The 24242-nt window shown below is 42.2% G+C and overlaps 1 protein-coding gene across 1 annotated transcript in view; it reads left to right on the top strand.

Annotated features, from left to right (window-relative positions):
• Positions 1-22351, top strand: part of LOC120916460 — a 124193-nt gene extending 101842 nt beyond the window's left edge. Inside the window, exons 8-11 of the mRNA XM_040327435.1 lie at positions 14168-14266; positions 17339-17409; positions 18836-18868; positions 22047-22351. Of these exons, the coding sequence (XP_040183369.1) occupies positions 14168-14266; positions 17339-17409; positions 18836-18868 (203 nt within the window). The 3' untranslated portion in view covers positions 22047-22351. The remainder of the gene's footprint in view (positions 1-14167; positions 14267-17338; positions 17410-18835; positions 18869-22046) is intronic.
• Positions 22352-24242: the final 1891 nt, after the last annotated feature.

Raw genomic sequence — 24242 nt, 5'->3', positions numbered from 1 at the left:
GTGCGCACAGGGTGTGCCGGCTGTGCCCAGGCACACCCTAATCACCCCATGCGCATTAGTGTTTTGCTCTGTGTAGCCGCAGAGGCATGGGAAAGATCTCCCTCTTACTGGCTCTGCCATAAGAGAAGTGTTAATACTCTTCTCTTTCACTGTGCCGGGCAGGGAGATCAATTTGCCGGGGGTCATATATATGTAGACAAGCACACACGTGTTTGAGCTTAATGGTGCACACCCTAATCCAATAGGCTGCACACACCTATGAAACCAGTACTGAGAGAAAAAGGTAGGCTGATTACATTGCTAGTTTTCTGGCTGTAACTGAACTCTGTACTTCAAGAAAACCTGTGCCCAATTATCCATAGAGAGAAAAAGTCAACACTGGCTTTCCTGCAACCTTCAACCAACTTATTTCTGCCTTTATGTCCGTAACCTCTGGGCTATTAGCCACATCTATAAGAAATGTTGGCAAATGTCACCATCCGTGTTTCTCACTTTCTACTTGATGTCATGACCATGATACCATTCAAGAATAGATTGATGTCTTGCACATGCCCTGTGCTCCTGAGTAGAACCAGCATCGATGGAGCCTCCCATCTCAGAGGAATCATATGAAAGTTAATACAATGCAACATGTGACTTGTATACAGTATAAAGAGTAAAGCTGGTCATGGATGGCTAGAACTTCAAAAAATTTATAGGAGAAGTCTTAGAAAAATAATATAGAAAAATTCTCAGAACATTCGATTGTCGCTCAAAAGATTTAGGTTTTGCTTTTTGATTTTGGAATTAATCGACTTTACAAAATGAAAATCACATACTGTACACTTTTCTAAATGTGTTTGTTTAAGAAAAAAGTTCCATCCCGCATCTTTGAATTTTCTTATCACTGCAGTTGAAAACAAATGTTGATTTGACCCAATGATGATTGGAAAAATTAACTAACTTCCTTAGAACATGTTTTCGTAAAAAAATTTCAGTTGAAATTCCTCCCATCTATGGCCAGCTTTAGGGATTTAGAGAGGTAAAGCTGGCCATACAAGGGGTACCGTATATACTCGAGTATAAGCCGAGGCATCTAATTTTACCACAAAAAGCTGGGAAAACTTATTGACTGGAGTATAAGCCTAGGCTGTCCATCAGCATGCCTCACTTTGCCTCACTGTGCCCATGCCTCACTCTGCCCATTACTAGACTGACGTTTAACATGGGAGTCTATGGAAGGGGTGCTCGGCTTTGAAAAATCTGTGCTCCCCAACCGTAGGTCCCCCGGACAACAAACTTTGCACACTTGTAGAGGAAGAGTGGGGCTACATGTGTGCCTATGGGCGGCTGGTACCAGGTCCCAAAAGTCCAGGAGATCAGGTGCAAAAAGGTGACTCGAGAAGCCGAGGGGGGCATTTTCAGCACAAAAAAAATTTGCTGAAAAACTTGGCTTATACTCGAGTATATATGGTATTTTTATTTTTTTTCGTTCTACCAGCAGATTGAACAAAAACTGTGCCAATTCCCCCATCCACGCACTTGATGTGGATTTGGCAATCCTCCCCTTCATTGTATTCAAACAGTGGGGAAACTACCAGGCCTTCAGAATACACAGATCAGCATTGCAGTCTATAGCCTGCAAAACAGGGCAGTTGAACAGAAGTGGATTGGTAGATTGACTTCTATTCAACTACAGTAGCCACAAGTGGATCAAAATGTGTCTGGTCCCTGCTGAACGGCTGAATTTTGATCTATGAATGGCCAGGTTAAGTCTACAGGAGTAACACATTAACATCTTGCCGATCGCCCCACCTATATTTTCTGTGGGGCAGTGGCTCCTGTGCACAGAATCACATATAGGTACATGATTCTGCACTTCTGGGACTGGGGCATGCACGCGCATTGCCGGCAAGCCGATCCTGCTGTGATTGGACACAGCAGGAGCCAATCAGCGGGTCCAGCGATTCCAATGTCCATCGGGACCTGCCGATCATTCTGAGGAGAGGCAGACCGCCATTCTGTCTATGTAAACAAGGCCGATCGCCGTTCTGTGACCAGGGAAGATAGAGATCTTGTGTTTCTGCTAAGCAGGAACATGGATCTCTGTCTCCCCACAATTAAAGCACCCCTCACACAATTGGCAAGCACTCCCTAGGAACACATTACCCTTTGGCAGGTAAGGGGTTAACATCAGGGGTGATCAGTGTCATTTGTACAGTGAATGTTCATATTTTTTAAGCACTGATCACTGTATTGGTGTCACTGGTCCCCCAAAAAAGTGGCAAAAGTGTAATGCCCTGTACACACGATCGGTCCATCCGATGAAAACGGTCTGATGGACCGTTTTCATCGGTTAACCGATGAAGCTGACTGATGGTCAGTCTTGCCTACACACCATCGGTTAAAAAAACGATTGTGTCAGAACGCGGTGATGTAAAACACAACGACGTGCTGAAAAAAACAAAGTTCAATGCTTCCAAGCATGCGTCGACTTGATTATAAGCATGCGTGAATTTTTAACCGATGGTTGTGCCTACAAACGATAATTTTTTTTCTATCGGTTAGGTATCCATCGTTTAAATTTAAAACAAGATTGCTTTTTTTAAACCTGTGGATAAATTACCGATGGGGCCCACACACGATCGGTTTGGTCCGATGAAAACGGTCCATCAGACCGTTCTCATCGGTTTGACCGATCGTGTGTACGCGGCATTAGTGTCCGATTTTTCCATCACAATGTCGCAGTCCTGCTATAAGTCGCTGAATGCTACCATTACTAGTAAAAAATAAATAAATAATTCCATAAAAATATTCCATAGTTTGTAGACGCTATAACTTTTTGGGCAAACCAATCAATATACAGTACACTTATTGGGATTTTTTTACCAGAAATATGTAACAGAATACATATTGGCCTAAATTAATGAAGAAATTCGTTTTTTTTTTTTTACTGGATATGTTTTACAGGAGAAAGTAAAAAATATTGTGTTTTTTTTCAAAATTCTTGGTCTATTTTTGTTTATAGCACAAACATTAAAAACCACAGAGGTAATGAAATACCACCAAAAGAAAGCTTTATTTGTGGGGAAAAAAAGGACATAAATTTTATTTGGGTACAGTGTTGCATGACCGTGCAATTGTCAGTTGAAATAACGCAGTGCCGTATTGCAAAAAAATTTGTTGTCATAAAGGGGGGTAAACCTTTCCGGAGCTGAAGTGGTTAAAGACTAGTGGACTGGTGGACTGGTGGTGGCATGTGATGAGACACTGACTGCCAACATAACAGTTGATTGATTAAATAGCAAGTGGGAAGAAAACAGGTAATGGTTTATTGGGTATCACTGTGCTTGACTAATGCATATATACATTTAAAATGCCTTGCGGATGCAAGAGGGTGTGAGAGCGAGAGAGCGAGAGAGATGGTGTGAGATGGTGTGAGTGTGCGAGGACCTCGCCTCCCCTCTCCTGTGTGAAAACCATGCTGCTGCACAACACCTGAAAATGGAACTCTATCCCCGGCAATCATAGCCCTTAGCCTTTGAGCCTTACCTCCTGTTCGGACCTTGCTTGGCCAGTTAAGAGTCAGAGACCAGACGCCGCTGGGTGTCAAGCTGTGAGCGGGTCCCCCGGCTGTGTTTCCCTGCTTGGACGGAGCCGGCTCGGGCTGCCTCCCGGGATCTCGCGAGACTTCAGGATCTCGCGAGCGTGTCTCTCTGCTGCGCTGTTTACTGTGAGGCTGTGCGGATCGGGAGGTGAACCAGTGAACCGGAGGAGAGAGACTGGATTCAGCTGAGACACTACCGGACCCAGCGGGGGACTGCTACATTACGCGCCAGGGTACTGGTAAGAAGACATCTGTTGCCACACGCAGGGATAAACATTTAAGGTTCCCTGCTGGCTATCTATGCTTCTCGATTTAGTATCTGCATTATCTCCCTTAGTAAACATTCTTAGCCTGCTTAAAGGGGACTGTCTTTCAACCTGAATTTGCTGTAGCATAGCAGTGATAACCACTCAAGCCTCCTTGGGGGTCATTTATGTTTCCAGTACAGTAACACTGCTGAGTGTCCCTCCTTTCTAAATAATTGACTCTTAATAATAGACTGTTATCTGCAGTGGAGGTACTGGTAAGGAGAAGCCTGCTCCAGCGCGCAAGCATAAACTACCTAGCAGTCCCCTGGTAGCTGCTTGAACATTTGGCATTTGGGATTTTGTTTTTGTGGCTCCTCTCTCTTTCTGACATCAATAGATCGCTATTATTAAAGGAACAATGAAAGCGATCTCAACTACCGTTTAAGAAGGGGGGAGAGGAAAGGAAAGGAAAGGGGAGGATTTAAACATTCCTTAAGAAAGGGGAAAGAAAGGAAAAAAGAAAGATCAATCTGTTTTCCCATTGTGTGGACTATTTTGAATACATACAAGAGTCTTTTGGCTGCTGCTCTCCCTTATACTGAGGATCGGGATTCAACTGAGCCACTGAGAGTGGGGGAAAGATCCCAGGGTTATTATTAGAGCTACCAGAGGACTGCATAGAGGCAAAGTGGAAAGAGTCACTTTGAATGCGAGGGTATTGGTAAGGAGACAACTTCTGAAACACGCAGGGACAAGTATCTAATGCTCTTTGGTGGTTCTCTGCGCTTATTGCCCATTGCGTTAGAGACAGTGGGAATCTCTGTGTTTCCTTTCTATTAATAATAGACTATCTACGGATACGGGGTCCTAGATAGTCTTTGGGAGCCCCTGGGAGACTGGTCCCCCCCCCCTTTTTTTGTTGGGATATTCTCTTTTGTATCTCCCTGTCATTTTTTTTTTTTTCCCTCCTCCATGTTTACCATGACTAATAAACGTGGGCCTGAGGACCAGCAAAACTTAGAGGGAGCCCCTAATACACGGTCCGCTAGGGGAAAGGAGAGGGGTAGCCAGGCTGCAGCGGCTAAACTGGACCGTTTCTTTCATCCATCTCAGCCCATATCCCAAACGCCCACTAAAGGAGGCCCATCACCACCAGCTACACAGCCCAAGGGCTCCGTGGGTTCATCGGGGGTTAGGAAAAGTCAGGGGTCGGTGGCCTCTAAATCAACTAACCCCACAAATCTAACTGGGACTAAAGTCTCGACTACTACTAAAGGACTTGGGGGGGGAGGTACATGGAACTGCGTCTGCATTGGCTACGCCTACGATACCTGATCATACTACCGTACCCGGCCCTGAACTAGTAGAAGACCCCACATTAAGGGATGTCCTGCGAGCTGTCAATGACTGTAAAGAATACATGGTGGGCTTTGATAACCAGTTAAAGAACCTGAGTGACGAGCTTGTCTCAATACATCAGGATATGCGCAAAACTGTTGAAAGAGTTACCACCCTGGAAGAACGAGTGGGTACGGTGGAGGATACCCTATACCCCTTTGAGAAGGAACTCAGGGGTCTACAGGAGAAAACGAATCAACAAGCAGCCAAATTAGACGAAATTGAGAATAGACTGCGAAGGAATAATGTCCGAGTGATCGGTCTTCCGGAACGGAGTGAGGGGCCCAATACAATATCCTTCATGGAGGGCTGGCTTAGGGACATTTTCGGCCCAGCCACGTTCTCGTCCTTTTTCTCTATCGAAAGGGCTCATCGGGTTCCTTTCAAACCCCCGCAGGAAGGAGGGCGCCCTAGATCATTGCTCTTTAAGTTTTTCTATTATGGCGACAAAGTCACTCTGCTTCAAAAAGCCAGGGAAATGGGAGATATCATGTATAAGGGAGTGAGAATTTCCTTTTACCCCGATTTCTCTCCTGATTTGCAAAAACGCAGAGCCGAATTTACGCAAATAAAACGCACCCTACAGCATCATAAGGTGGTATATGCCTTACAGTACCCGGCCCGGTTAAGGGTTACAGCCCTGGGCAGGACTTTTTTTTTCAACTCACCGGCAGAGGTGGCGCAATGGCTGGAGGCAAACAGCAAGGATCTCTAGACATTAATACAACATAACTATATGTCTCCTCTCTTTTTTTTTTGGAGGGACATTCTTCCCTTTTTTTTTTTTTTTTTTTTTCTCTCTCTTTAGAGGGGGAAGGGGAGAGGGGAGGGGGAGGGTTTTTTTGAAGGCAAGGAGAATATACATTAAAAAATTCTTCTTTGGGGGGGGGGGGGTACAAACCCCCTTTTTTTTTTTTTTTTTTTTTTTTTTTAGGGAGGGCGTGATACGTACTTATTGTCATTTACTGTTACTTATATAGACATACAATGTTTATTCGTATTTTGCTAATGATCTTAATCTGTTTAAGTCTTTATATCTACAGACAATTAGTTTGCCCTCCCCTAGTTCGATTGGGTATACAAGGAAATTTGCACCATAAGATTAATGGCACTAAATATTTCACTACTTTGAAGTTTTCTCTTCTTGTTTTAGGCAGAGGGAGAGGGGGTAGGTGGTGGGGGAGGGGGGAAGGAGGGGGACCCTTCTTTTTCTGTAAAGAGATGGGGGTTATTTGGGTTATATAGGGGGTAGTTTTGAATTGATTGACACTTTATTGACACTTTTATAGTTGTATAATGCTTATTTATATATTATTAGAGGTTCCAGTCTGCCTGAGCTACCACATATACGGATAATTGGTTTATCCAACTAACTGGAGGGTGGGGGTGCACTATGTTCACTTTTATTACACTAATGACTCCAATCTATGTAGGTTGGTAAATTGACCGATAACTGGATTAATTTGATCAACTGTGGAGTCCCTCTGCTGGAGTAGTATCTGCTTCCTCCGTTCTTTATTCCCCCCCCCCCCCTTTCTTTTCTTTTTTTTTTTTTTTTTTTTTTTTTTCCTTTTGGGGGGGGGGGGGGGAGTCATTCTTTTTTTTCGACTCAGAGAGGGAGGCTCGGAGTTTGACTAGGGGGATGGGGGGGGGAGATGAGAGGCTCTCGCTCCTCTGTTGAGGGAGAGAGGTGAATAAGTGTGAGAATGGGAGTATGGTTGCGGCTAGGTGAGGGTAGTGAGGTCACAGGTGAAGCCCTATGGGGAAGCCCAGGTGGGCAGGGGGGAGGGGGGATCGGAGAGGGGGGAGGTTGGGAGGGGGGAGGGGAAAAGTGGGAGGGAATTTTGGGGGAAAGAGGTATCTTGGCCATCATAGAGGAGAGGTCTTGGTTTCGATAGGTGGCAGAAGGATGGGGAAGGGGAGAGAGAAGGGGATGAGAAAAAATTGGCTGCTCTGTTATGCTATCTTATTCTACGTCATTGCTACTTTATTTAGTCCATGGCTTTGAGGATTAAATCATGGAACGTACGAGGGTTAGGGGACCCCACTAAGAAAGCACTGGTGCTGGCTTCAATGGAGGGAAGGGGGCCAGGGATTCTCTGCTTACAGGAAACACACCTGACCAGGGACACGATGACCCAGCTGGGTCTACGAAAATTCCCGTTCCGTTACCATTCTGTACACTCCTCATATTCGAGAGGAGTGAGCATAATGGTGGGGAAAGGTGTGCCATTTACATGTGAGAGAAGTTTGATAGATGAGCAGGGGCGGTATGTGTTCCTGGCCTGCTCTATTGAAAATAAGCAGTATATTCTTGCTAATATCTATATCCCCCCCATTTAAGTTTGATGTCTTACAGAAATTAGTGGAATTTATGTTGGACAAAACTGACATTCCCTTAATAGCAGTGGGTGACTATAATGAAGTGCTAGATAGAGCTTATGACAGATTTCCCTCGACATACGATCCAAATATTGAACAAGGGAGCCGACTGGCCCATTTTCTGGAGGAGATGGGATTAAAGGATATTTGGCGTACTCGACATCCTTGTATCCGACAGTATTCTTGTCTATCTAGCTCCCATGCTACTTTGTCCAGAATCGACATGGCCTTGGGAAACAAGTTGGCTCTGGGCATGGTTGAGAAGATAGAATATGGGCCAAGGGGAATCTCAGACCACTCACCATTGGACTTAGTGATTAGGAGGAGTAAGAGCACCTCTCTAAGAGAGTGGAAAATTAGTCCATACTGGCTTGAGCTATTGGGAGACTCACGGGAGCTGTTGAATAGCTTGAAAGAATATGTCGAAATAAACACAGGCTCAGCAAAGCCTGGAGTGGTCTGGGACTCGCTGAAGGCTTACTTGAGGGGTTTGCTGATCCAGAGAGTGGCAAGAGTACAGAGAGAGTCTAGGACATGGGAGGAGGATCTTAGAAATGAAGTGATGGTAGCTGAACAAAGATATATTGAGACCCCGTCCCTAAGCAGGCAAAGAGAGTGGCTCGACAAACAGAAGATCTATAAAATGGCTACCATGAGAAAGGCAGAGAACCATCGAATATTTCAAAGGCAAATTCAATTTGGGGAGGGGGAGAAAATGGGACGAGTATTGTCCTTGCTGACTCGGGCCAACTCCCCCTCTTCAAATATTTTGGCAATTAGGTCTTTAACAGGTGATATTTCTACGGATGGTAGCGAGATAAGACAAATATTCCACGGCTTTTATAAATCTCTCTATAAATCAAGGGGAGGAAACGAAGGAATGGAAACCTTCTTCCAGGCAATTCCAGCTCCAACACTGTCAGATAAAGATAGGGAAAAGTTGGATTCTCCAGTTACATTGGAAGAATTACAGTTGGCAGTAGCGGGGATGTCCAGCCACAAATCACCTGGCCCTGACGGGCTCCCAATAGAGATCTACAGGCGCTTTGGTGAAGCTTTGCTACCAGAATTGCTTCAGACATTGAAAAGTTCTTTTTTGGAAGGGCAGCTTCCCTCCTCCATGATGGAGGCAACGATTGTTGTAATCCATAAAGAGGGAAAGGATAAACTAGACCCGACCTCCTACCGCCCAATATCATTGCTCTGTACAGATGCAAAAATTCTCGCCAAAGTACTGGCAGATCGCTTAAAAGGGTGCATTGAGAGCCTTTTCCACTCTGATCAATCAGGATTCATCCCAAACAGGTCAACTAGCAAAAACATCAGAAGAGCCTTCTTAAATATACAGATTCCCATTGACAATGAGGGCCCTAGAGCTCTGCTGGCTTTAGACGCCGCTAAAGCTTTTGATAGCATCGAGTGGCCATACCTGTGGAAGGTACTAGAAAGCTTCGGATTTGGACCAACATTTATTAAGTGGGTCAAACTCCTATACAGCGAACCACGAGCAAAAATTAAAATTAACGGTGAAGTCTCAGATATATTTGAGCTCGAGAGAGGGACGAGACAGGGTTGTCCCCTCTCACCGCTTCTGTTCGCACTTGCTATGGAACCTCTTGCTATCAAGACCAGATTAAATAAAGACATACAGGGGTTTAGAAGGGGTATAGAGGAGGACAAGATATCGCTTTTTGCGGACGATGTCCTGTTTTTTATAGGAAATGTGGATAGTTCGTTGAATACAGTGGTCCAAATGGTTAAGGAATTTGGAAGATTCTCAGGACTAAGTGTCAACTGGGATAAGTCGGCCCTACTCCCAATAGATCCGTTGGGGGAACAAACAATTGCTGAAATGCCCCAGCTGAAAATATCAACAAAATTGAAATATTTGGGGGTTTGGATCACTAGTGAAGTAAACGAGTACACCACCAATAATATAGCTCCACTATTGTTGAGACTGAGAGTAAAGAGGGATGTCTGGGGCCGCCTCCCCCTCTCTGTAGCCGGGAGATGCAACCTGATAAAAATGATCTGGCTTCCCCAGATATTATATGTTCTCCACAACTCTCCAATTTGGGTGAACCAAATTTGGTTCAAACGAATGGAAACATTATTCAGGGAGTTAATGTGGAAGGGAGGCCAGGCCAGAATTAGACTGCAGACTATGCAGCTCCCGGTGAAGGAGGGGGGGATGGCGGTCCCACACCCTAGAACATATTTTCTGGCATCTCAGTTGCAACACATGGTGGGTTGTGGTATTCAAAATCCGGGTAACAACGACTTTAGATTAATCCTACTAAGGTCCCCACATAAAATCCTAATAGAAGCCCTGGAGGCAAACTCATTTCGTCACCAATGCCCAACTGTAAAGCTAATCAACAAAGTGTGGCAAACTACTAAAGCTTTGCTGGGATATACTGGTGTAACTGAGTATGCCCCCCTTGGACACAATGAAAACTTGACAGAACTTAGAGATATTGAAATCCCTAAGATCTGGGAGAATCAGGGGATAACACGGGTATTACACATGTATGAGGGAAACTTAATTAAAACGTTTTCGAAATTGAGGGGTGAATTCAACATACCGAATAAAACATTCTTTAATTATCTACAAGTCAGGCACGCCCTCCAAATCCAGTTTAAGAGTCATCCGATGGTTAGGACCCATACCCCTGCGCTTCTTAAAATGATTCAGACTAATATTACAAAAGGTCAAATCTCTGTACTGTATGGGAAATTGGGGGCTAAAGCCATAAGTCAAATCGGGGTCTCTAAAAGCCGAGAAAGGTGGGAAAGAGACATTGGATTGTTAACCTCTGAGCAGTGGAACCAAATCCTACAGAGAGGAACATTGGTGTCAATTGCCCCTGCACAGAGATTGTCCCATCTATTCCTACTGCACAGGGTCTATTACACCCCTAAAAAAATGTTCGTACTAGGCTGGAATGTAAGCGATGAATGCCCCAGGTGCAAAGCAACAGGGGATTTCATCCACATGTTCTGGAGATGCCCCAAGCTTTTTAGATATTGGATAGAAGTGATAAATAGGATTAATAAAATCTTTAAGACCTATTTAGAGCCGGAGGCCAGAACTTGCCTCCTAGGAGACATAGAAGACCATAGAATCCCTGCAGGAGCTTTGGAAGGCGTGCTTAGGTGCCTTTTCCAAGCTCGGAAGCTAATAGCACAGAGATGGCAAGCGCATGCCCCTCCAACAGTCGAGAACTGGGTTGAAACCATCAATGCTCTGATTTGGTGCGAAAGGGTGGCCTTTATTAAGCAAGGAAACTACAACAGGTTTAGAAGAGTATGGGAGCCTTGGCTGACAGAAATGGGAATATCCGTGGCGAGAGAGTCTCTATAGGGAGACCACAAACTCCCCCTTATCCCAGTAGTTGGTAAAGCTGAATGACAAGGAGAAATCAATCTAATATCGCTCTCTCCAGTCCTAGATATACTTGACTCCCTTTCCAGGTTTTTGAGATTGGACACCTTTTTGTTTTCTTTCTCTCTCTTTTTTTTTTTTTTTTTTTTTCATTCTACTCTCTTCTCTTTTACCCCTTTATTCTATTCTCTGTCAACCAATCAAAAGACAATGTAGACCAAGATATCTGCCTCTACTTTTTTAGAACATGTTTATATTATTAACCACTTACCCCCCAGACCATATTGCTGCCCAAAGACCAGAGTACTTTTTGCGATTCGGGACTGCGTCGCTTTAACAGACAATTGCGCGGTCGTGCGACGTGGCTCCCAAACAAAATTGGCGTCCTTTTTTTCCCACAAATAGAGCTTTCTTTTGGTGGTATTTGATCACCTCTGCGTTTTTTATTTTTTGCGCTATAAACAAAAATAGAACGACAATTTTGAAAAAAATGAATATTTTTTACTTTTTGCTGTAATAAATATCCCCCAAAAATATATAAAAAAACATTTTTTTTCCTCAGTTTAGGCCGATACGTATTCTTCTACATATTTTTCGTAAAAAAAAATCGCAATAAGCGTTTATTGATTGGTTTGCGCAAAAGTTATAGCGTTTACAAAATAGGGGGTATTTTTATGGCATTTTTATTAATATTTTTTTTACTAGTAATGGCGGCGATCAGCGATTTTTTTTCGGTATTGCGACATTATGGCGGACACTTCGGACATTTTTGACACATTTTTGGGACCATTGGCATTTTTATAGCGATCAGTGCTATAAAAATGCATTAGATTACTATAAAAATGCCACTGGCAGTGAAGGGGTTAACACTAGGGGGCGGGGAAGGGGTTAAGTATGCCTGGGTGTGTTCTTACTGTGGGGGGGGGGGGGGTGGCCTCACTAGGGGAAACACTGATCCTCGGTTCATACATTGTATGAACCGAAGAAAAGCATTTCCCCTGCTGACAGGAACGAGAGCTGTGTGTTTACACACACAGCTCCCGTTCCCCGCTCTGTACCGAGCGATCGCGTGTGCCCGGCGGCGATCGCGCCCGCCGGGCACACGCACGGGAGTCGGGGGCGAGCGGGGGGCGCACGCGCGCGCCTCCGGCGGCGCGCGTGCGCCCCTAGTGGCGGCTAAAAGGTAGGACGTCATAATACGTGATCTCGCCTAGGAGAGCCACCTTGTGGACGTATTATGACGGTGCGGCGACGGCAAGTGGTTAATAGGGAGGGGGGGAGAAGAGAGGGAGGGGATGGGGTAAATTAAGGAATATAAATAATATATGCTTTGTTATATGTAGAAATAGAATGTAATTGTACCAGACAATGTAAACTATCCATATGTAAACATATAAATTTGTAGATATGTTTATTCTTTGGAAAACAATAAAGAAAAAATAAGAAAAAAAAAAAATGCCTTGCATGAGCTGGCCATGTGTACTTATCAAGTCATCAATAATCTGGAAAAAAGCATGCAGAATAGTAGAGTCTTCATACATCAGTCAGTGATTTAGAGTCAGTCAATGTAATTGGTTTATTGGTTAATGTATGAAGATTTTACTTGCTCCATGCATTTTTACATGTAGACTTTCTAATTACATGGGTGGCCAGCCCATGTAAGGCACTCTAAAAGTATACATGTATAAGCCAAACACGGTGATCCCCGACAAACCATTACCTTATTTCTTCCCTCTTGCTATCCTTCATAAGGAAATCTGCTACAGTGGAACCTCGCATTCAGAGCATAATCCGTTCCAGGAGAATGCTCGTAATCCAAAACACTCGCATATCAAAGCAAGTTTCCCCATAGAGGTCAATGAAAACTAAAATAATTTGTTCCGCATTGACTTCAATCACATGTGGGGGGGGGGGGAGAGACTCGGAAAGGCCAGAGGACAGCTCAACTGACCATGGAAACCCTTGGAAATTCTCGGAAACACCCAGGAATGGAGTATTTCCGAACGGCTGCGGCGCCCCTGCACCCTAGGCCAAATGCGGTACTACACACCCCATTAGCTTGAATTCTGCTCATTTTGCGAGACAACACTCACAAACCGAGTCAGAATTAAAAAAAATAAAGTTGCTCGTCTTTCAAAATGCTTGTTAACTGCGTTACTCGTAAGCGGATGTTCCACTGTATTCCAAATGTCACTACATTTGTGAAGGCAAAGGCCAGCAATTTTTTTTTTTTTCTCTCAAAGCAGGTTTCTTTAAAAAGTCACTGATTCATGTTACCATTTACCCTAATTAAGAATGCTAATTCCTTATAAGGAATAAATTGAGATGTAGGATTGAAGAGAGTGTGTTCCCAGTGAGGAGGAGGGTACTACATGTGGCGGAGGAGCCGTTACATTTATCCCCATGCGGTTGTGGAGCTGGCATTAAAAGGCATCTAGGCTTGCTTTTATCTATCTGAAGGAGCTGCAGTTCTATCCCATGCTGCTAAGGAGTTGATATTGAGAAATACCTAGGTGCTTGTTTAATCTACCTGAGGGTAAGAGGCAGTGTGTTTGGGTGATGGTGGCGGTGTCCTCACAAGTGGATTTTGCAAGATTGACTACTGTTGTGACTATGGAATTTTAAAGCAGTTGTATACCCTCATATACTACATGGTTAAGGAGATATTTGCAGAAAATCGGGCACCAATGTCTACAACGCATGCGCGTCGTAGACAACGGCGCAGGCGCACTGAGCGTGCCGGGTCTTGAATGGGAACCTGCCGGAAATGTGCACATGCGTGGGGATCATGCCGGTTACGCGCGAACGCGCGGGAGTGACGTTATCGCCGCTCCGGCCAGTCACAGCGCCGGAGCGGCGTTCCACAAGAGGAGAGGAACGAGGGTCCGTGTGTGTTCTTCGATCTAAGGTAAGTAATTGATAATGAGCTAGTATTCTAGTTGCAGGGTTTTTTATATTTTTTAAATTTTTTTGGGGTACACAACCGCTTTAAGTAGAGTTGATTCATAATCTATTCAATGCACTGAAAGTTCATGCTGGACTTTAATACAGTTCCTATTAGCGCTACACCATCCGTTATAATAAATTCCTGCATTCTAAAATGTAATACTTATCTTTTTCTCATGCACAACACACTCCAAGCTTAAGTCTGTGTTCTTCAATCCACAGGACTTAGTGGTGGAGCGATAGCTGGAATCGTCATTGGAGTATTACTTGGACTGATTCTTATTGGAACCGCAGTTGGATTCTTCATCTTTAGAAGAAAAAGTATGTTGTATTGGTCTCTGGTCTTGGGAGTTTAAAGCTAGGCACACATATTGCAATCTAATTCTACAAAGTCTTTCAAAAATCTTCCCTAAGATTTACCATCTATAGGCCTATAGGTAGGCTTTAGCACTAAGTAGTTACTGATAGGAGTAGAAGTGATTGTATGATCAAATTGTAACCAGTATGGCCAACTGAACACTGGGATTTATTATTCCCCAAGCCTGTATCCCATCTCTATATAGCACACTTCTTCATCCAACCTTATACTCTTGAGCAGATATAGATTGTATGTAAAGCTCTCCAATAGTTTTCAGCAACCACATTTATTATAATTGGAATTTGTTTAATATATTAAACTATAATTATGGAATTAATATACAAAATACATTCTAATGTGTCTCTACCCATTGCATAAGGACTACATGCAGGTATTGCTGCCAGGATTACTGATAGACCTTGCTGTCCTGTAGTTGCCATCAAGCAACCATGTACATTTAGGCATTAGTGTGTGTCACATATCTAAGTACAGGCATTCCCCGGGTTACAAATAAGATTTAAGTTCAATTTGTATGCAAGTTGGAACAGGTACATTTTTAAAGTGTAACTCTAGCCAAATACTTTTTATTTATTTTTTGGATAGGGAGAGGTTAACGCCACTTTAATGTTTCTATTACTGTATGTGCCCCTGTTCAGAAGATTTCACATCACTTTCTGTTGCTGTGAAAATTGTATTTTGAAAATTGTGGGTTGTCGTGGAAACAAGGAGGCACCACCCCCCTAATCTTAATGCGCCCGGCACTTGATCTCCATACAGGGCACTGGATGCATGGATTTCTACAGAGTTTTTATTTTCTCCGAAGTTTGTATGTTTGCCACCCCCCCCCCCCAAAAAATGGAGCACCAACCGCCACTGTGATAAAGCGTCAGTGGGGACGCCTTTTTTCCCATAACCTTTACAGGAGTGAATTTCCCTTGCTAGGGGTAAATTTCCTCTCACTTCCTGTTGTCTCCCTCTGTTTGTAAGTAGGAGTCGTATGTAAGTCAGAAGTTTGTAACTGGGACTACCTGTACTCATATCTAATAAGTGACATCTGCAGCTTGGTATGGGTGATCAAGCTGGTAATCGTGGAATTATACAAATGAAAATAGTATTTTAACCTCTACCTAAATTGTAAATGAAAAAATAGTGGCGCTGATATTACAGTATTACAATCAATACTATAATGAAAATAAATACATTAACACCATGTGACAAGTGAAAAATAACAATAAATAAAGTCCATCAAAGTAATCCTAGTTATTTGACTCGGTGAAAATTTGGTTGGATATCGGTGGTGTATTTAACCCTTTGTGGGTAAAAGCGTTTATGCCGAGCATGAGAATGCAAGGCACCTAAAGCTGGTGAGTGCGTTTCTTAAAGGGGAGAGGAATCACTGTCACATACGATGTGGTGGAAGATCTGATATAATACTACGGCTATAGAAAGAATTTTCACTGAGTCAAATAAGTAGGATTACTTTAAAGGACTTTATTTATTGTTATTTTTCACTTGTCACATGGTGTTAATGTATTTATTTTCAATATAGTATCGATTGTAATATTGTGATATCGGCACCACTATTTTTTCTTTAACAATTTAGATGGTTAAAATACTATTTTCATTTCTGATTCACTTACAGTGGCAGCTTTACTTAAACATCTATTCTGTTTTAGGGGTGCAGTGGTAAGGGCTTCAAGTGTGGACATGTTAGACTTGCTGACCATCAGTGAGATATAATCGTGGGAAAAACCTTATTGGGGCGTTAGCTAGGTACCTATAATGATGTGTGTCCTGCTGGTGCCTGATATATTTTTGTTGAAAAATGTTGCGTGCATGCAGCCGGTTGCGGTGATGTCACCACTGAAGTTCTGGAGGCCAACTGACAGTGGAGGTTGGAGCATAGTTACCACAGCTGGTCACTGTGACATTCATTTGCCCCTTATCTGATCACAGAAAGCCTTGAATTCTTTGAATTGAATAGAAGACATTCTCTGAATGGAGGAGCTGCACATCCAGGCACCCACTGTGATCTCTGTGCTCCAGCCCCGACTGTCAGCTTTACCACTGGAGCTTTATGCCTTGTACAAACGATCGAAATTTCCAATGGAAAAAGTTTGACTGACTTTTTCCATTGGATATTTTCCGACCATGTGTATGTCCTATCAGAGTTTTCCATCAGAGATTCAGAGGAATTCCGTTGGAGTTTAGATGGAGAACATGTTCTCTTTTACTCCGATGGAATTCTGTCGGAATTTCAATGTGATTTTGGCTGGGCAAAAGCCTAATCGTGTGTACGGGGCTTTAGCAGCAATTTCATCTGCAGAGGTTGCACGTAAGTAGGGATGAGCTTCGTATTCGAGTCAAACTCACGTTCGACTCGAACATCGTATGTTCGACCACCAAGATTCCCAGCGGTTTTCTTGTCAAGAAAACTGCCATGGAGCATACACACGGTCAGTTTTCCCAGCCAAAAGCTGTCATGGCAGTTTTCCTGACGGGGAAAACTGGTCATGTGTACGTGGCATTAGAGGGTGGCTATATTTGTTCATTGTCCCACTGTAGGTAGGGATGTAGCCACCCTCTCTTGCTCACTCCTGAGATGGACTATGGAATGTGTAGTATGAATAGACCTGTGTACATGACCACAACTAACATACACTGCTAGTTCCAAAGAACAGGAAGGGGAGGGGAAGGGGAGTGGTTCAGGATCTCACAGGGGACATCACAAGGAGGCAGAAAAACACACTAAAACGACTTCTTAAAAAAATAGATCACAGGACCATTAAGTTGTGGATGGAATATTTTGTTTGAGAAAAAGGATATTGTTTTGTGTCACGTTAAAAAAATGCACTAAAGTGATATAAACCTTACTTTTTACAGTGCCTCTAACACAAGAGGGTCCTACCTTAAGTGCACACCTTTCTCCAAACTTATATTATTGGCAACATTTTGTAAATTTTGGCCATCTTTAGAACAGACAATCGGGTAAACCATACAAGTTTAAATGTGTGACTTCTGATTTATTTTCACAGAATCTCCCATGGGATTGAAAAATAAGAATGCAGATGTAATCCCACCGAACAGCTATGGAAATATCATGACAGTAAGTTCTTCCAGAATGCACTGGACCATTTTGCGAGGTTGTTACCCAGGGGCGGACTGACAACTCATGGGGCCCCCGGGCAATATGAGATTGTGGGGTCCCCAGGCAATAGATTATGGGGCCACACAGTATACACACACACACAGTATACACACACACACACACACAGTATACATACACACACAGTATACATACACACACAGTATACATACACACACAGTATACATACACACACAGTATACATACACACACAGTATACATACACACACAGTATACATACACACACAGTATACATACACAGACACACAATATACACACACACAGTATACATACGCACAGAATACACACACAGAACACACACACAAAGAATACACACACTGAGAAGGTACTGGAGAGGCTGGGCAGCTATAATCTTTTTTTAAAACACCGATTTTTACATACTGTCCCTGGTTTTACTGAGGCTGGCAACCCTGATGGGGCCCCCTAGTGGCATGGGGCTCCCTGGGGACCTATGAGCCCTTTAATAAAAAAAAAAAGAAATAAAAAATTATATATATATATATATATATATATATATATATATATATATATTATTTTTTTTTTAAATGGGGGTTACGATCTGGGGCACAGGGGACCTCTGGGCCCTTTAATAAAAAAAAATATATATATATATTTATAAAAAGATATTACAAAAAAAGGGGGGTTGCCATCCGGGACCTCTGGGCCCTTTTTAATAAAAATAAAAAAAAGAAACCTCTGGGCCCTTTAATAAAAAATAAATAAAAAAAATATATTAAAAAAATAATACAAATAAACATTTATAAAAAAAAAAAAAAGGGGGGGGGGGTTTCCATCCAGTGCCCTGGGGACCTCTGGGCCCTTTAATTAAAAAAAAAAAAAAGGTAAAAAATAAAATAAACATTTATAAAAAAAAGGGGGGTTGCCATCCGGGGCCCGGGGGACCTCTGGGCCCTTTAATGATAATAATAATTATATATATTTTATATATATAATTTTTTTTTTTTATAAAAAAAGGGGGGTTGTCATCCAGGGCCCTGGGGATCTCCGGGCCCTATATAAAAAAAATTGGCCCTTTAATAAAAAATAAAATAAAAATATATTAAAAAAATATATTTTTTTAATAAAAAAATAAATAAAAAAAGGGGGGGTTGCCACCCGGGGGCCCTGGGGACCTCTAAGAAAAAAAAATAAACAAAAAAAAAAGAGTGATTGCCATCTGGGGCCCCTAAAAAGGGGGTTGCCATCCGGACCCCTTACAGGTGTACTGCCTGTACCCCCCTGATGGCTGCCCTGCCTACCTTTATGAAGATCTGGTTCTTCAAACACTGCTGTTTCACTGCACTACAGCCAAACTGTACAATTTATGCTAAGAAAATAACAATACATCTTTTATATTATCTCACAGGTAGATGCTGCAACACCAAATTCACAGTATTAGGTAAGTAAATACTATACTATACTAAGAAGCTGCCAGTTTACATATATGGTATGATAAACTCAATTAAAATTATATCAAACATAAACAGAGCTTATAGTGTGTTGTGTGTATGTATGCTGTATAATTATATGTGTGTGTGTGTGTGTGTATATATATATATATATATATATATATATATATATACACACACACACACAGTTGTGCTCAAAATTTTGCATACCCTGGCAGAAATTGTTACATTTTGGCATTAATATAACAAAATATGACTAAAAACTGTCTTTTATTTAAGAATAGCAATCACATGAAGCCATTTATTATCACATCGTTTTTGGATCCCTTTTAAATCATAATGATAACAGAAATCACCCAAATGGCCCTGATAAAAAGTTTACATACCCTGAAATGTTTGGCCTTGGCACACACAGGTTAAAATGGCAGTTTAAGGTTAATTTCCCACACTTGTGGATTTTTAATTCACAATTAGTGTCTGTGTATAAATAGTCAATGAGTTTGCTAGCTCTCACATGGATGCACTAAGCAGGCTAGACACTGAGCCATGAGGGGGTACAAAAGAACAGTCAAACGACCTGCGTAACAAGGTAATGAAACTTTACAAAGATGAAAAAGGATATAAAAAGCTATCCAAAGCCTTGAATATGCCAGTCAGTACTGTTTAATCACTTGAAGTGGAAAATTAGGGGCTCTTTTGATACCAAGCTAAGGTCAGGTAAACCAAGAAAGATTGCAGCCACAACTGGCAGAAGAATTGCTCACAACAAAGAAAAACCCACAGGTAACCGCAGGAGAAATACAGGCTGCTCTCCAAAAAGATGGTGTGGTTGTTTTTAAGGAGCACAATACAATGATACTTGAACAACAAAGATCTGCTTGTCGCTGAAGATAAACCAATATATATGGCTGCATGTGCTAATTGAATGAAAATTTTCCGGCAGGACCATGAGAAGTCAATCAATAGATCAACTTTCTCATGAACAGAAATGGTTCCTGCTGGACCCGCAAAATTTTGATCCATATATAGCCAGCTTTACTCAATCCTTTTTGTAAAAAGTTTGCCCTGGCACAAAGGAATGATGACACCATTTTATAGGGCTCCACCCTGTTTTGTAAAAGAGACCCTTGAATTTTTATTAGAGGTGATATTCTCTCTCTGCTTTGCAACCAATTAAAAGAGAAATTAAAGAAATGGTTTCATGATGCTTTTACTAGAAAATCTTGTGACTCCCGTCTGTTGATCAAGCACTCCCATCTTCTACAGTTTACATTGTAGAGGGTGGGACATGAGACCAGACATAAATAGAAAAATTAACATTTTGAGAATTTGGTGCCTCTGTGTTTCCAGATCTGTCTTGGGGGCCCAGGGATTTAGTCTTAAAAGTGTTTGTTACCCTAACATTTCATATTTCTGATATGTATATGTTGTACCATATACTTGTTTTAAAAGGTATCCTTTTCTCTTTGTATTCCTCCTTTGTGGTAAATATCTGGTGATCCTGACAGTCTCTCTGCTTTCATATTAAGAAAAACTGACCACGCTAGGCATAAAGGCACATTCTTTGCAATGCGGTCCGTTTTCTGGCTGTGCTGAGAACACCTTGCCTGTCTTCTAGTGCTGGCACATGTCTACATAGCTCTTCACTGGGAAGATCCTTAACGCCCCCACCCCCCTCTTCTGCAGCTGAGAACAGAGGTTATATCACTTTTAGAAAAAGAAAAAAAATGTTAGCCTTGCATTTCCATTTTAAACTATTTGGTTGTTTTACAAGGAGAAGGGTTCACATATACTTTATGGTTAAAACAGCCCCCCAAAACAAGCTACTATATTATTAACCTTTCACCTTAACTAACCATATATGGGTATGTGTAGGACTTTAGCAGGGACCATAGTCTGTACACCTCTATGGGGCATGAACTGATATGAATGGTCCCATGTACTCTGTAAAGCCTGTTTGATACTCAATTGCTATAGAAACAGAATTTGGCAAGAAATGCATACATGTATATGTGCTAATATGTATAGAAAATAAATTACCGAGCTAAGTGATACACTAATATGAAGCTGCAACTAAAAAGTGATATACACACCAAACCGTCAATAGAAAAAATGTAGTTGCGCAATAAAAAAACTATATAAACTAAACAAGTGAAAAAAATATTAGATGAAACAATGACAGCTGTGTTAATCATGGGTTCAGTGAAGTCCAAAGATAAAACACAATTGAAGTAAATTCTTCAGTGGTTCAAAATATAATTCAAAATGTTGAAAGAATCCACCACCAAAAGTGAAGACCCCACAAGAAATGCAGGCTTACCAGATGGCAAGCAAAGATGGCTTGCGGCTGTAAACCCCAGCCCGGGCCTTTAGTCATGGACTGCAGCACACACCAGTGGAAGTGGATCCTCAGGGCACAGATGTTACCAGATGCATAGGATACCCAAAAAATAATGGGACTCACAATAGTGAAATACCGTAGTATAAAGTGTAAAATGTAATGATATAAAACACTTACAAAAGATCGATCACATAGAAGCATGTGCCCCAGACGACGTCATTTGTGTGACGAAACGCATGTCGGGAGAGGAGACGTGCTGACGTTTTGCGTGAAAGTCCGAGCGGACGGGCGTTCGTTTTAGCCAGCCGGCTTTATTTTATGCTTCTATGTGATCGATCTTTTGTAAGTGTTTTATCTCATTAAATTTTACACTTTATACTACGGTATTTCACTTTTGTGAGTCCCATTATTTTTTTGGGGTATCCTATGCATCTGGTGACATCTGTGCCCTGAGGATCCACTTCCACTAGTGTGTGCTGCAGTCCATGACTAAAGGCCCGGGCTGGGGTTTACAGTCGCAAGCCATCTTTGCTTGCCATCTGGTAAGCCCGCATTTCTTGTGGTGTCTTCACTTTTGGTGGTGGATTCTTTCAACATTTTGAATTATATTTTGAACCACTGAAGAATTTACTTCAATTGTGTTTTATCTTTGGACTTCACTGAACACATGATTAACACAGCTGTCATTGTTTCATCTAATATTTTTTTCACTTGTTTAGTTTATATAGTTTTTTTTATAGCGCAATTACATTTTTTTCTATGTGCTAATATGTATCTGTTCATTACCCTCTAATAATTCAGTTTTTATTATTTCTTTTTTTTATCAGCAATTGGCAGTGATGCCTGGCGAAAATGAACTAGTTTCCTGAGTTTAAATTGTTTTAATGTTCGAGTGTTGGAGTTTCCTACAAAAAGTTACCCGTTGTATTTCTTGAAGAAAAATCCTGTTGGGTTATCATCCTAAATCTTCCCATCACCCACATAGCACAGAAGTGGTTCGGATCGCTAAGCTCTTGTCAAACTAACCACCTACAAGGCACTTTATCAATGCTCCATGGTCTGATACTGATCCAAAGGGAATGATGGCTTAATGAGGAACTCCATCCTAAATAAATACATTTCAATTCCACAATTTAGCTGTAGCTTGTATTGTTTTCGTTTTAAAAATGAAGGCTTTAGTTTGGGACCCAATTCAATATTTAAAATTAACCTTTGAGGCACTGTAGACCTTTAAACCTAAAATCCTTACCTAAGAGCAGACACCATCTGCTATTGGCTAGAACCTCTTCCGTGTACTCGTCTGATACTGACCTCACTTTAGTAAAGGGATGCATATGTAATAAAATTTGTGGTCTCCCCCCCCCCCCCCATACCACCCCCCCATACCACCCAACTTGCAATAACCAGAAGGATTTTCCCCCTTAATGACCAGGCCATTTTTTGCGATACGGTACTGCATTGCTTTAACTGACAATTGAGCGGTTGTGCGACTCTGTACCCAAACAAAATTTGTGTAATTTTTTCCCACATATAGAGCTTTCTTTTGGTGGTATCATCTCTGCAATAAAAAAAATTGCGCTATAAACAAACAAAGAGTGACAATTGTGAAAAAAAATATATATATATATATTTTTTTTTACATTTTGCTATAATAAATATCCCAAAAATAAAAAAAGTCTTCATCAGTTTAGGCCAATATGTATTCTTCTACATATTTTTTGGTAGCGTCTACAAAATAGGGGATAGAATTATGGCATTTTTATTATTAATTGTTTACTAGTAATGGTGGCGATCTGCGATTTTTATCGGGACTGCGACATTGCGGCAGACAGATCGGATACTTTTGACACGTTTTTGAGAACAGTGACATTTATACAGTGATCAGAGCTAAAAATTACCCCTTCCCTGCCAGTGAAATTTATACAGTAATTAGTGGCTAACACTAGGGGTCAAGCAAGGGGTTAAGTGTTCCCTAGGCAGGTGTTTATAACTGTTGGGGCAGTGTACTGATTGGGAACAACGAGAGATCGCTGTTCCTGATTACTAGGAACAGCAGATCTCTCTCTCTTCTTCCCTGTCAGAATGGGGATCTGTCTGATTAAATTGACAGATCGCCATTATGGTTCTCTAAGGAGCGATTCTGGGTCACCGACGTACATCGCGACCGCCAGCCATGTGCATCGGCTCCAAAATTGCGCTGCGGGGGCGCGCCCCCTGTGCTCCTAGAAGCGGCCTCTGTACAGCTACCGTGATTCACGCAGGGGAGCCAACCTGCCGCCGTATAACGACGCTGGCTGGTCAGCAAGTAGTTAAGGACCCAAAAGGGAAAGCTTTGCTACATACACTATATTAGAAAAAGAAAGGTCCATAAAGACATGGATGAGCATGTTTGGGGTGGAGGAACTCGACTTGCTTTGACAGAGTACTGACCTCAATCTGATAGAACACTTTTGGGATGAATTAGAGTGGAGACAGGCTCAGTGGCTGACCTCACAAAGGTGCTTCTGGAAGAATGGTCAAACATTCCCATAGACACACTCCTAAACTTTGTGGACATCCTTCCCAGAAGAGTTGAAGCTTGTATAGCTGCAAAGGGTGGGCCCACTCAATATATAGGTTATAGGTTAATTGTCAGCTCCTATCTCTCCACAATGAATCACTTGAAGGCATATACTGGCCATCGGGAGTTTCCTGGTGGGTCGATGGCTCAGTGGTCCGGTCAGATGCAGTCCCGGAGCTGCTCCTCTCTAACAGTGAGTGATCGCGATTTCACTCTTGTCAGGAGGAGCAGCTGCCGTCACTTGCTGGAGAGAGGATTAGGCTTTCTGCTCCCTCTAGCCTGCAGGGTGAGATAGACAGCCGGCAGACTTTCCTTCCTCTCTCCCCTTATCACTTGTCACGTATCACATGACCGGAGAGAGGAACGAGATGCTGCCTTCAGAACTGTGGGTACATGTGGGAGGGAGAGGAAAGGGGACACTCTAAGGGGCTGCTGATGGGACACTCTGATGTAAGGGACAGCT

The sequence above is a fragment of the Rana temporaria genome, chromosome 10, assembly GCF_905171775.1.
Source record: "Rana temporaria chromosome 10, aRanTem1.1, whole genome shotgun sequence".
In the NCBI taxonomy this organism is placed as follows: Eukaryota; Metazoa; Chordata; class Amphibia; order Anura; family Ranidae; genus Rana; species Rana temporaria.
The sequence above is the reverse complement of the archived record's forward strand: the minus strand, read 5'-3'. Positions and strand labels throughout refer to the sequence as shown.